We start from the raw sequence: 14,671 nt of genomic DNA, 5'->3' as shown, positions 1-14,671 counted from the left end.
GATTCAGTATTTTACCTGGTACAAGACTTACGTGAACCACACGGACTATCCACGTAAATCATATACCTAAAATCTGGTTCCAATGTCTTGAAAGGTTCTCACAATGAAAGATGTGTAAGTTTCAAGTCATATATCGTGTATGTATCATTCCGAAATGATATTAAGAACAAATTAATGCGATCCATGGGTTCTTATAACACAGAATCAGTTACTGATTTGCTTTAAGAAGCTGGTAGTTCAGAAAAGTGGTCTCATAGAAAAGTATTTATAAGTGAAAATAGGAATTTAAAAAATAGGGTAATGAGAGAAGAAGGAAAAAAGGAGAAATAAAAAATAAAAATAAACCCACACATTTATAAAGTAAAGAAGAGTTTTTATTGTTTGAGCTATTAACTGTCACAGCAGTCAGGGGAAGGAACTGACTGCCAAGTACACACACATGACTTGGCAGTTATTTTGCGGACTAGGCTCGCTGAATGCCACTTGGATCGGCAAAGATAGTGAATGGATTGTCAGGACAGTGGATTGATATCAGTCTGTGAGATTTAGTAGTGGTAACCGCCATAGTAGCCGAGTCCGTGGTAGCCGAGGCCGCTGTATCCCAGACCACGGTAGCCGAGACCGTAGTAGCCGGCAGCGTATCCAGGGTACCCGTATCCGTATCCACCGTAGAGTCCAGAAGAGTAGGCCAGGGGGGCGGAGTAGCCGAGGCCGGTGGCGTAGGCCAGGCCGCGCTTCTCCTTGGGGGCGGACTCCTCAGCGGCGAGGACGGCGGCGAACAGGCACAGGGCCAGGACCTGCAAAGTGTGGAACGTTATTTTAGGACTACAGACTCAGGAAAAATTACATTACCTTACGAAGCTGACGAGGATTTTAATTGGTCTGGCTGTGCATGAAAGAGAGCATATTTTTGAATCTGTACATGGAAAATCGCATATGTCCACAGGGTTTAATACTTGGGCTCACATTATCAATCATTACTGAGCTGCTATTATTGTATATTATGATAGATGATATATACAGGGTGACAAACATTGAAGTATATGAAAAAAGGTAAATTAATTACAAACTACAACGTGCACACCCTTTATTAAACACGCAAACCTCACTGCAGATATTTGGATAAGGGTAATGACATGTTCGATATGCCTGCCATCATTGACGATGATGTGAAGCAAACGAATAGCGAATTTCTGCATGACCAGCTGAAGTGTCGGAACATCGATGCTGTCGATGACCTCCTGAATGGCTGATTTCAGCTCAGCAGTGTTTTTGGGGTTATTGATGTAACCTTGTCTTTAATATAGCTCCACAAAAAGGAGTCGCATGTGTTCAGGTCCGGAGAATATGGCGGCCAATTCAGACCTATGCCAGTGGCCTCTGGGTACCCCAGAGCCAGAATGCAGTCCCCAAAGTACTCCTCCACGTTATCGAACACTTTCCTGCTTTGATGGGTTCAAGCTCCTTGTTGCATGAACCACATCTTGTCGAAATCAGTGTCACTTTCGATGATAGGGATGAAATAATCTTCCAAAACCTTCATGTACCATTCGGTAGTCACTGTGACATCATGGAATATCGCACAGATTATTCCGTGACTAGACAGTGCACACCACACAGTCACCTATTGAGAGTGAAGAGGCTTCTTGATCGCGAAATGCCTATTCTCAGTCACCCAAATGCCCCAATTTTGCTTATTGACGAAACGATCCAAATGAAAGTGGGCTTTGTCGCTAAACCGCACCATACGGCACCTACTAATTCCCATTAAGGCCTGCAACCAACCGTGCGTTTCTAACGCAAACCGTTCAGAAGTTATGACGATTTTATTTCGTATAGTTCCATAACTATCACCCTGTAATTACATTTTGTTTGTCCCTGTACAGCTGCTACATTTAATATTATCTGTTTGACTACAACAGAAGGAAAATTAACGTTCTCCATTTGCTTAGGGTCTGCTGTGTTTCTTGATTTGGGAAAGATGTGTCTGTTTTAACACTGAGGCTGGATACCCTTTCTGTCACCATTGCTATCAATTAACTTAGGGGAGGAATTTGATCTGCATCATCTATCTGTGAATCGTGTAAACTTCGTCTCGTGCATTATCATATTTTAATATTTCTATGTCATATATTCTGAGATACACATTGGGAATCAATCTAATATTGGCCTAAAATATGTTGAAACATCGCCTAAAACCACACTCAAGCTGGATATTGTGCCAGAGTAGCAATCGTTAATTTTCCACACAGATCAAATCCAGATCTGGGTCACCTATTTGAATCAAAACTAGTGCACTGCATGTTAAGTTATATGAGAAGCCATATTAATCTGTAACTGAAGAAATATAATATGCACCTCTTATCAACGATACTAATATTTATTGTATACTGTTTGTCAGAAAACAAAAGGAAAAGAAACTGTCTAAAGAAATTTTCTACGACATCCCACATACAAGTGTTTCCTTAAACAGCAACCAATAACTTTTATAACCCCAATGTTGTAATGGAATTAATAATTTGGCACTACATTTTTCAAAATAAGTCTCACGAAAACTCATGCATTTGTGCTTTCACTGCGACCAAGTACAATAAAGCTGGTGGTAGCATGCTCCATAACACTCTTTATTCCGGTCAGTGCAAGTGTAATAGTATTTAGGAGTGCTTATGTGGATACATGCACTGGCAGACTGAATTTATTGCCAAGTTCTAAGACAAACTGATGTTCTTAATCAGTAAGTGTGCTGTCCAAAAAGGTTTCTGCTTTAAATATACGAACACGAATTATTTATTTTATTTATTCTGTATCTTGACTGCTCTTCAATTTTTCGCTTTCACTGTTCCTCCCAGCGTCAGTTTGACTTTTTCTGGATCTATTAGAACACACGTTGTTCGACTTTAACATTGTCTAATTTCATATACACGGATATGAATAATACACCTACTGTGTCCTTGTAGCAACTCGTTCCATTACTCTCCTTCCTATTTCCTGATGACGATGTTACTGTCATACTATATTCGCATGACCAGCAGTCTCTATTATCTTTTCAGTTAGATTCAGTAATTTCTACTACCCATTTTTCCATTCCTCTACAGTAATTTCCAAGATTTTGTGCTCTGATTCCTCGGAAATCGTTATATTTTATCCTCATCTTTGTAATCGTAGTCTGAACGCTTTCTATCTGGAGATCCAGATGGGGATCTGATCCACCATTTTTCCTCTATATGATAAATTCATTTTACGTGGTGCCTCCTTTAAGACAAGTGTTAAGATGATTCCCTCAAAAAGTATATGACATAGTTCCTTCTACATTTCTGTCACAACTAAGCTTGTGTTCCACTTGTAACGATTTCAAAGGAACGTCAGCTCTAACCTCTCATCCTTCCTATTGGTCCCAACATCGCCATGTCAGTGAAAATTAGTTACTCTCAGACTTTTATGTTCAGAATGGTTCAACTGGCTCTGACCACTATGGGACTTAACATCTGAGGTCATCAGTCTCCTATAACTTAGAACTACTTAAACCTAACTAACCTAAGGAGATCACACACATCCATGCCTGAGACAGGATTCGAACCGGCGACCGTAGCAGCAGCGCAGTTCCAGACTGAAGCGCCTAGAACCGCTCGGCCACACCGGCCGGCAGACTTTTAGGGACAATTGTCCCACCGAAGGGTAAGAATGTGACATGAACATCCGTGTGCCCCCACAGTCCTTTTTAAAACTGAGTGTTATTTAGTTCCCAGTATCTGCTACCTTTCATGCCTTGTCGCAATCTAACCTCATACGTTTCGATCAATAAATAATAAACAAGTTAAATCCGTTGTATCTGTGTGAGACTTTCCGGCGAGACCCTGAAAACTGGATAGATTTTTGCTCAAGCGTTATGAGAGTTCAGCATCGCGTTTGACGTACAAAGATTATCGTCTAATACCTGTTGGTCTGTCAGACACTTACCACGTATTTCATCATGGTTGAAGGTTGTTGGGGGTGAACTGCCTCTTCTGAGATGAAGACTGCGTGCGAATGCTGAAGACTCTGTCCAGACGCCGAGTATATATAGGCGGTTCAGGAACGGAAGGTGTGGCGGTGGATGAAGGTCGACTGGACTGACTCCAGTGGCGAGCGATTTGGAAGAGTGGAGCACGAGGGGGGGACGGGGGTAACAGCTGGGAGGAATGGTCAGCGAGGACAGGTTTCGGCCGAGTCTCGCCACGTAACAGCTCCTCCCTCCACGCACCACGCCTTGTGGCCGCAACACGTGAGAGCATACGCTGAACAGGTAGTTCAAGGTGGACTGACTCCGCCGTAAGCGGGAAACGGAAAGGGACAAACAGTTTTGTCTACATAATTGTCTTGCATGATGTAGCACTCTTCTCCAGATCGGATACGTAATCATACATTTCCACTGAGTTTTGGAGTCTCCCGAGAAAGAGAAAAAGAAATCGAGACTGAGGCAGTTCTACTACATTCTAAATGGCTAACTGGAAGATTCTCAACCCACAGTTCGTGAGCTATCGTCAAATTTAGACGGTTATCTCAGGTTAACCAGCACAAATAGAGGCCTAACTTGGAAATCCCCCGACAATAATAACTAATGACAGAGGCCCTCAGATATGTGTCTGACTGCGAAATGAGATCTTCAACAAAAAAAAAAAAAAAAAAAAAAAACCTCCGACACAAATCTAAAAATAAGCAAGGGCCAATTGCCTCATGTATGAAAGATCAATGTGGTGCTACAGAAGAATGCTGAAGATTAGATGGGTAGATCACATAATTAATGTGGAGGTATTGAATAGAATTGGGGAGAAGAGGGGTTTGTGGCACAACTTGACTAGAAGAAGGGATCGGTTGGTAGGACATGTTCTGAGGCATCAAGGGATCACCAATTTAGTACTGGAGGGCAACGTAGAGGGAAAAAATCGTAGAGGGAGACCAAGAGATGAATACACTAAGCAGATTCAGAAGGATGTAGGCTGCAGTAGGTACTGGGAGATGAAGAAGCTTGCACAGGATAGAGCAGCATGGAGATCTGTATCAAACCAGTCTCAGGACCACAACAACAACAACAACATGAAAGATCATCACCTGAGAACGGCTTGACCGACTTGGTTCTCCTTTTTTTTGTTTTGTTCGATATTGGCAGGTAAAGGTCTGTATGAAAGAAAAGTTTACGGAAATCCAACGGAAAAGTCGTAATTTAACACGTTAGCGCATGTATGAAATATAATCACTCAAGAACAGCTCGACAAATTTGGTTGATGCTTGTCTTTCTGTGTTCGTAAGTGTCAGGACAAGGTTTGCAGGAAAGAAAATGTTTGGAAAACTCTGAAATTAAAATCAACTGTGGAAGATCATCACTTGAGCACGGCTCGACCGATTTGGTTGATTTTTTGTGTTGTGTTCGTAATTGTAGATGATAGTGGTATTACGGTAGGAAAACGAAAATAAAAAAAGTTGCTTTCAGTTTGAATGTTCTCCTGTCACATGTTTTCATAACAAACAAAAAAAAATAAAATAAAATAAAAAAATACTCCACATCGGACACGTAATGATACATTTCCACTGAGTTTCAGAGTCTATCGAAAAAAAAAAGTGAAATCGCGACTGTTGCGACACTCTAATATTCGGATGGACATAGGCAGATAGACCTCAAGTCTTTTTAGTTCATGTGCAAATATACGTAATATATTAACGGGGAAACGTTGTTACCACATATCTCAAAAAGTTGTTGACAGATTTACTTCCAATTTTTACATGATACTCTAGTGAACATTCAGACGGACGTAGACTGTATATTTTTTTAATGTGAGCACCTTTTTATCTTCGCTACTTTCAAACATAACTCTTCTAATGAACAAATAATGCTCATATAGGGTGTATCATGATACATGCATACCTTAAGAGCTTCGAGCAATTTTTCATCTTAGATACTGTGAGACAAATCTCTTCTACTGCAAGCTCTTTGCTTTCCATATTTTGGAAAGTGACAGTGTGGACCAAAATAAGAAAAAAATGTCCAGTAAACATGTGCTCTACTATGTATGCCTTAAAAGTTATGAGCATTTGTTCATTAGAAGAGTTATGTTTGAAAGACGCGAAGGAAAAAAGTGCTCATATTACAAAAATATACAGTCTAAGTCCGTGTGAATGTTCATTAGAGTATCATGTAAAAACTGGAAGTAAATCGGTTAACAACTTTTTGAAGTATGTGGTAACAATGTTTCCCTCTTAATATATTACGTATATTTGCACATATTACATGTACTACAAAGACATGAGGCCTATCTGCCTATGTCCATCCGAATATTAGAGTGTCGCAACAGTCGCGATTTCACTTTTTTTTTCGATAGACTCAAACTCAGTGGAGATTTTTTTTGTTATTAAAGCATGTGACAAGAGAACATTCAAACTGAAAGCAACTTTTTTTATTTTCGTTTTCCTACCGAAAATACCATTATCATCTACAATTACGAACGCAACACAAAAAATCAACCAAATCGGTCGAGCTGTGCTCAAGTGATGATCTTCCACAGTTCATTCTAATTTCAGAGTTTTCCAAACATTTTCTTTCTTGCAAACCTTGTCCTGACAATTACGAACACAGAAAGACAAAAATCAACCAAATTTGTTGAGCTGTTCTTAAGTGATGATATTTCATACATGCGCTAACTGGTGTTAATTTACGATTTTTGCGTTGGATTTCTGTATATATATATACACCTGACGACCTTACCATTAGGTCAACAAAATTCAAGAAACCAACACGGAAACTTATCACATGGAAATTTCCCAGCGGAAAGCAAGAACTACAAATCGACCACGTAATATATATATATATATATATATATATATATATATATATATATATATATATATATATATATAATTTCAGAATATACAAAGGAAAACCATCAAGACAACTGAAAAACCTAAGGCTTTTTGGCACAGGATTTGCAGTACACAGGTCTATCACGGACAGCATAATCGACTTTTCGTCACCAAATGAAAGAATCAGCACCATCACAGTGAAATCAGCCAACAAATCCTGCACAATAATCAACGCACATGCACCGACTAATGACTACAACAGGAAAAACCCGAAAGAAACTGATGACTTCTGGACGACAATGGAAGAAACTATCAGAAAAATTCCTGCACATAGAGTCAAAATAATACTGGGAGACTTCATCGCTAAACTCGGAAAAGAAAAGATACACAGACATACCACAGGAAAACATACTCCACACAAGGACACAAACAAAAACGGAAAACACCTGACGACCTTACCATTAGGTCAACAAAATTCAAGAAACCAACACGGAAACTTATCACATGGAAATTTCCCAGCGGAAAGCAAGAACTACAAATCGACCACGTAATAGTCCAGAAAGAGTCACAAAAATAAATTTTGAACATAGACACACGTAAAGGCTACTTCGACTCAGACCACCACCTACTACAGATCAGGATTCGTCTTTTGCCCAAGAAAACGCTCCAAAAGAACAGAATTGTTAAGACAAGATCCAGAATACCTTACTTTAAACCAGACACAAATATTAGACAAAATTAAAATGGAGAAAACGACAGAGTGGACACAACTTTCAGGAAGAATCCGAGAGGCCATGAAACTAGCACAAGCACCACGCACAAGGAAACACCGTTGGTGGAACCACACATGTGGCCAAGCTATTAACCAGCGAATCAATGCATGGAAAAAATTTAGTAGCCATAAATCCCAAGAGAATTGGATGAACTTCCTGAAAACACAAAAGCAATCAAGCAAAATCATCCGCAGTGAAAAACGACAGTATGATAAACGGCGACTGACCGAGATCGAATCGGACTTCATGAAGAACAATACAAGAAACTGCTACAGAACGTTCAGAGAAAATATGACTGGATATCAACCACCACTGGATATCATATTCAGAAGACCGGATGGAACCCTAGATACCAACACCAAAAACAATTGTGACATTCTGGCAAAGTACTTTGCAAAACTGCTCAACACGGACCCCCCTATGGAAGAAATGACGACAGAAACGAGCACGTACAATCCAGATAGTGAACCTCCAACTCTAGAAGAAGTTTAAGAAATAATCAAGTCACTCAAGAATCGTAGAGCACCAGGAGAAGACGGCATCATCGCGGAAATCTGGAAGTTACAAGACCCAGAATTCACCAAAGACATCCACAGGATCTTGGAAGACATCTGGAAGACCATGAAAATTCCTGACGACTGGAAAACTGTCCTGATACACCCACTACACAAAAAAGACTGACCCGAGCAACTACAGAGGAATATCCCCACTACCGGTCGCATACAAGATCCTCTCCAAAGCTTTACTGAACAGACTAGAATGCCAGACCGACCACTTGATTGGGGAATACCAAGCAGGCTTCTGTAAAGGGCGGTCTTGTGCGGAACAAATTTGGAACCTGAAAATGATTTCACAACACAAACAGAACCTGATCATTACCTTTGTTGACTTCAAAAAGGCGTACGACTCTATCGACCGGAAAACTCTCTTCAAAATTCTAGCAGAATACAAAGTAGACAACAAAACACGGGCTATCATAGAGCAAACTTTAACCAACACGACCTCCAAAGTAAAGTTCTGTGGGGAACTATCAGAGGCCTTTGAAATTCGCACAGGTGTCCGACAAGGCGATGGCCTCTCACCTCTCCTTTTCAATCTGGTGTTAGATAAGGTAATAAACGAATGGGAAACATCACAACAGGGGATAACCTTAGGAAACCTACAGATTAAACGCCTGGCTTTTGCAGACGATTTGGCGATTGTCACGAAAGGTATAAAAGAAACAAAAGACGTTATTGAAAAACTACACGAAATCGCTTCCAAAACTAGACTACAGATCTCTTACGAAAAGACACAGATTATGAGAACAAAGAAACTCTTATCTCTGAACACAAAGCATGGCACGATTTACAATACGGCAAACTTAAAATACCTCGGTGAAACACTACAAATGAGTGGAAACAATAGAGACTGAAACGAAGAAAGAAAAACTAAAGTGGACAAGGCATACAAAGTAGTGTGGAATCATTACAACAAGAAGTCTATCTCACAAAAAGCCAAATTATGCCACTACGACACGGTGGTGCTCCCCGAGGCACTATATGCAGCAGAGACCGCACTAATCCTACGGCAGACACGTTTCAGACAACTAGAAAAAGTAGAACGGAAAATACTTAGGAAAATATCTGGCGCAACTAACAACAATGAAATATGGATCAAGAAACCCACAGAGGAACTATACAAACATACGGAGACAATCACAGAAAAGATTAGAAAACGCAGACCACAATTCTATGGACACCTATACAGAATGCCATCACACAGACTGACCAAACAGATCTTTGACTGGGTAACCACTAGAAACAACAAATGGGTGGAAGAGGTAAAAAACGACCTGAACCAACTCAACATAACAGCAGACACAATAAACGACAGAATAAAATTCAGAAACATCATTAAGAAAAGTAAACTACATGAGATACAATGTGACAAACGAACAGGCGTAAAATGGATCGAAGAACGCAAGCAAGACCACAACCGGAAGATGAAAGAAATATGGGCAACCAAAAAGGCAATCAAGATGAAGCCGAAGACACAAAGCCAACAAGAAGCATGGACAGAGGACCCGAAACAGAAACACAGCGAGCGAATGGAAGTTTGGGCAACAAGGAAGGCAGCAAAAGGAACTGGCCATGCAGTTTAGTCCACATATATATATATATATATATATATATATATATATATATATATATATATATATATATATATACAGGGTGAGTCACCTAACATTACCGCTGGATATATTTCGTAAACCACATCAAATACTGACGAATCGATTCCACAGACCGAACGTGAGGAGAGGGGCTAGTGTAATTGGTTAATACAAACCATAAAAAAAATGCACGGAAGTATGTTTTTTAACTCAAACCTACGTTTTTTAAATGGAACCCCGTTAGTTTTGTTAGCACATCTGAACATATAAACAAATACGTAATCAGTGCCGTTTGTTGCATTGTAAAATGTTAATTACATCCGGAGATATTGTAACCTAAAGTTGACGCTTGAGTACCACTACTCCGCTGTTCGATCGTGTGTATCGGAGAGCACCGAATTACATAGGGATCCAAAGGGAACGGTGATGGACCTTAGGCACAGAAGAAACTGGAATAGCACATTACGTCCATATGCCAACACCTTTTTATTGGTCTTTTTCACTGACGCACATGTACATTACCATGAGGGGTGAGGTACACGTACACACGTGGTTTCCGTTTTCAATTGCGGAGTGGAATAGATTGTGTCCCGACATGTCAGGCCAATGGATGTTCAATGTGGTGGCCATCATTTGCTGCACACAATTGCAATCTCTGGCGTAATGAATGTCGTACACACCGCAGTACATCTGGTGTAATGTCGCCGCAGGCTGCCACAATACGTTGTTTCATATCCTCTGGGGTTGTAGGCACATCACGGTACGCATTCTCCTTTAACGTACCCCACAGAAAGAAGTACAGAGGTGTAAGAACGGGCTGGCCAATTTATGCGTCCTCCACGTCCTATGAAACGCCCGTCGAGCATCCTGTCAAGGGTCAGCCTAGTGTTAATTGCGGAATGTGCAGGTGCACATCATGCTGATACCACATACGTCGACGCGTTTCCAGTGGGACATTTTCGAGCAACGTTGGCAGATCATTCTGTAGAAGCGCGATGTATGTTACAGCTGTTTGGGCCCCTTGTAACTGAACATATTAAAGGCTTTACTTTACCGTAATATGCGATACCCTCCAAATTCAACCAGTTTTACGAGTATTTATGATTATAGTAAAGTTATTGTGTATGTTACCAATGACTGCATAAGATGTCTCCGTAAACAGTCAATCCATTAAATTATACTGAACAACTGACCCACACAAAAGTTAATATCACTTGATCACTAATACAGCAAATTCATCATGTAAAAACACTAAGTTCATCTTAAATAATTAATACGAAGTACGAAAAATAGTGACCAACTGACGTATTTTGGATCTCCTTAAATAAAAATCACCCAGTGAAACCTATTTGTTCACTAGGACTGTATTCACTCAGTATTCACGTAATCACTCCTATTTTAGACGAAAACTAATGTAATTCTTAATAATTCATGTTATCTACTTATTTATGCAAATTAGAGAAGTCAATTGACAAACTTCTAAAAAACGGCCTTTCTGTACCAAAGAATTATTCTGTCAAGTCAACAAATCTGTCTGTCATTTTAATAACATGTTAAATTATGTCATTCGATGTAAATTAATAACTTTTCTGCACAAATTATGATAACAGATGTACATGTGACTTATAAACTATATCTCTTTTTAGTAGTTCTTTGACAAGGTTATAAATACAAGCAGCAAGAAGGGTCGGGAGGGCAGTCGGACTGTCACTTTGGTTAAGTGTGTACTATGTGTGTTATTGTTCGAGGTGGATAAACAATGCAAAAAACATGTAAAAGAAGTACTACTTTGTGTTATGTCATTGTCTTTGGTGGACAGTGAAGTTAAGATGGCCACCAGAGTAATAAATATCTGAAGTTTAAATATTTATTGGTTTCGCTCGTTATTTATCATCAAAAGCACATAAAAAACACGGAACCTCATCTTTTTACCCCTAGACAACCAGATTTAGAGCCAGCATCAACATCGAGACACAGCAGCGATCCTGCAAGCAGCAGCGATTACCACAATGCATTTTAATGGCGCCAACCTAACATCAAGTGCTAACAAGCTCCGTAAATGGGAGTGAAATAGTGCGATTATAGCAATTAGCAATATCTACGACTAGGCGACCATTACACCCTGCAATGAAGTGAGGACCAATGAGGTGGTCGCCAATGATTCCGCACCATACATTTACAGTCCACGGTCGCTGTCGCTCTACCTGTCTGATCCAGCGAGAATTGTCCACGGACCAGTAATGCATGTTCCGTAGATTCACTGCCCCGTGGTTTGTGAAACCCTCTTCATCGGTAAACAGTTAGAACTGCAACGCATTCTCTGTTTATGCCCATTGACAGAATTGCACTCGATGAGTAAAGTCATCATCATGTAATTGCTGATGTAGCGACACATGAAACGGGTGAAAGCGGTGACGATGCAGTATGCGCATGACACTACTTTGACTCAGTCCACCGGCTCTCGCAATGTCCCTTGTACTCATGTGTGGGTTCATGCCAACAGCAGCTAACACACCAACTGCACCCGCTTCTCCTGTGACGGGCCTGTTACGGACCCGTTTGCGTGCTACGACCACACCTGTTGCATACAGTTGGCGGTAGATGTTTTGCAATGTGCGGCACGTTGGATGCTCTCTGTCCGGGTACCGTTCTGCATACACCCTGCAGGCTTCAGCTGCAGTTCGTCGACACTCGCCATAGATGAGTATCATCTCTGCCTTTTCAGAGTTCGAATACACCATGGTCACAGTTCCTACAACACTACACTATCACAGACGTCTGGTAACACGGTGTACTACAGTTGGTCTGCGTGCGGAGACGAATGCAGAATAACAATAGCAGCAAGTGCTACATGCGGACACTGCGACAGCTAGACCAAACCACAACAGTGCACTACAGCCACTCTCGTAAACACGGTCGTCATCGTAAACATGTTCCTGCAGATGCTGCTCGCCGACCGTGGCACGTGTTTGTTACAACACGGAACTGAACGTCGGAGGTTTCAAGCGTCAACTTTAGGTTACAATATCTCCGGATGTAATTAACATTTTACGATGCAGCAAGCGGCACTGATTACGTATTTGTTTATATGTTCAGATGTGCTAACAAAACTAACGTGGTTCCATTTAAAAAAACGTAGGTTTGTTTTAAAAAACAAACTTCCGTGCATTTTTGTGTGGTTTGTATTAAACAATTACAATAGCCCCTCTCCTCACGTTCGGTCTGTGGAATGATACACCCTATATATATATATATATATATATATATATATATATATCGAGCGGTAACGTTACGTGACTCATCCTATATATATATATATATATATATATATAGGATGAGTCATCCTATATATATATATATATATATATATATATATATATATGATGAGTCACCTAACGTTACCGCTCGATATATATATAGGGTGTATCATGATACATGCATACCTTCAGACCTACGAGCAATTTTTCATCTTCGATACTGTGAAACAAATCTCTTCTACTGCAAGCTCTTTGCTTTCCATATTTTGGACACTGTGGACCAAAATAAGAAAAAATTGTCCAGTAAACATGTGCCCTAATATGAATGCCTTAAAAGGTATGAGCATTTGTTCATTAGAAGAGTTATGTTTGAAAGTAGCGAAGAAAGAAAGTGCTCATATTACAAAAATATACAGTCTACGTCCGTCTGAATGTTCATTAGAGTATCATGTAAAAACCGGAATTAAATCGGTCCACAACTTTTTGAGATATGTGGTAACAACGTTTCCCCCATAATATATTACGTATATTTGCACATATTACATGTACTACAAAGACATGAGGCCTATCTGCCTATGTCCATCCGAATATTAGAGTGTCGTAACAGTCGCGATTTCACTTTTTTTTTTTTTTTTTTGAGAGACTCTCAAATTTAGTGGAAATGTATCATTCATTACGTGTCCGATGTGGAGATTTTTTTGTTATGAAAATATGTGACAGGAGAACATTCAAACTGAAAGCAACTTTTTTTATTTTCGTTTTCCTACCGAAAATAACATTATCATCTACAATTACGAACACAACACAAAAAATCAACCAAATCGGTCGAGCCGTGCTCAAGTGATGATCTTCCACAATTGATTCTAATTTCAGAGTTTTCCAAACATTTTCTTTCCTGCAAACCTTGTCCTGACACTTACGAACACAGAAAGATAAAAATCAACCAAATTTGTCGAGTTGCTCTTAAGTGATGATAATTTACGACTTTTGCGTTGGATTTCCGTATATATATATATATATATATATATATATATATATATATATATATATATATATATATATACGGAAGGGGAAATGGTACCAAAAGACTCGGAAAGATCTTAACAGATTTACATCAAATTTTTACAGGATACTCGACTGAAAATTCAGATGAAATAGACATAGAGAGAGTAGGAGGAGATGGCCGGTGGACAGAGGGAGGGGGAGGAGGTTATGCACAGAGAGATGGGGGGAGGAGGAGATGTGAGAGAGAGGGGATAAGAAGGTAGGCAGAAAGGCGAAGCAAGGAATTCAGGATGTATATGTAATTACCATACATATAAAGCAGTTGCGAAGTATTGCCGGTTCGCTAGTTACCAATAAAGAGAAACTTCACACTCTGTAGTTAACTAAAAATAAAGACTCACACAATGAGGAACATTCTCTCTGTAAATGCAAGAATACAATAAACTACGGTGTACAAAGGAGTTTAAGATTTCTACTTCATTTTTGGTATTCAATGAGAGTGAGATGGGCTCTGTTTTTATTCGATGTGTCATACTTCATATCTCTACATTGAGTATTTTTCGGACAGAGGCTCTGAATACAAGCAATGTGATCTTTGGTTGTCACCAGCATTTTCGTTGCCAGTGTAACATTCAGTGAGAAGTAAATCGAGG

At 39.8% G+C, this 14,671-nt stretch overlaps 1 protein-coding gene across 1 annotated transcript; it reads right to left on the bottom strand.

Moving 5' to 3' along the window:
* Nucleotides 1-352: 352 nt before the first annotated feature.
* LOC124716949 (cuticle protein 6.4-like) lies at nucleotides 353-4,112 on the bottom strand. The gene is made up of 2 exons (XM_047243539.1): nucleotides 3,958-4,112; nucleotides 353-797 (listed from the first exon to the last, which is right to left on the bottom strand). The coding sequence occupies exons 1-2, from the start codon at nucleotides 3,970-3,972 to the stop codon at nucleotides 546-548; spliced, it is 267 nt and encodes an 88-aa protein (XP_047099495.1). The 5' UTR covers nucleotides 3,973-4,112; the 3' UTR covers nucleotides 353-545.
* Nucleotides 4,113-14,671: the final 10,559 nt, after the last annotated feature.

This window comes from Schistocerca piceifrons, chromosome 9 (genome assembly GCF_021461385.2).
Source record: "Schistocerca piceifrons isolate TAMUIC-IGC-003096 chromosome 9, iqSchPice1.1, whole genome shotgun sequence".
NCBI lineage: Eukaryota > Metazoa > Arthropoda > Insecta > Orthoptera > Acrididae > Schistocerca > Schistocerca piceifrons.
Note: the sequence above shows the minus strand (reverse complement) of the source record. Positions and strands in the feature narration are given on the sequence as shown.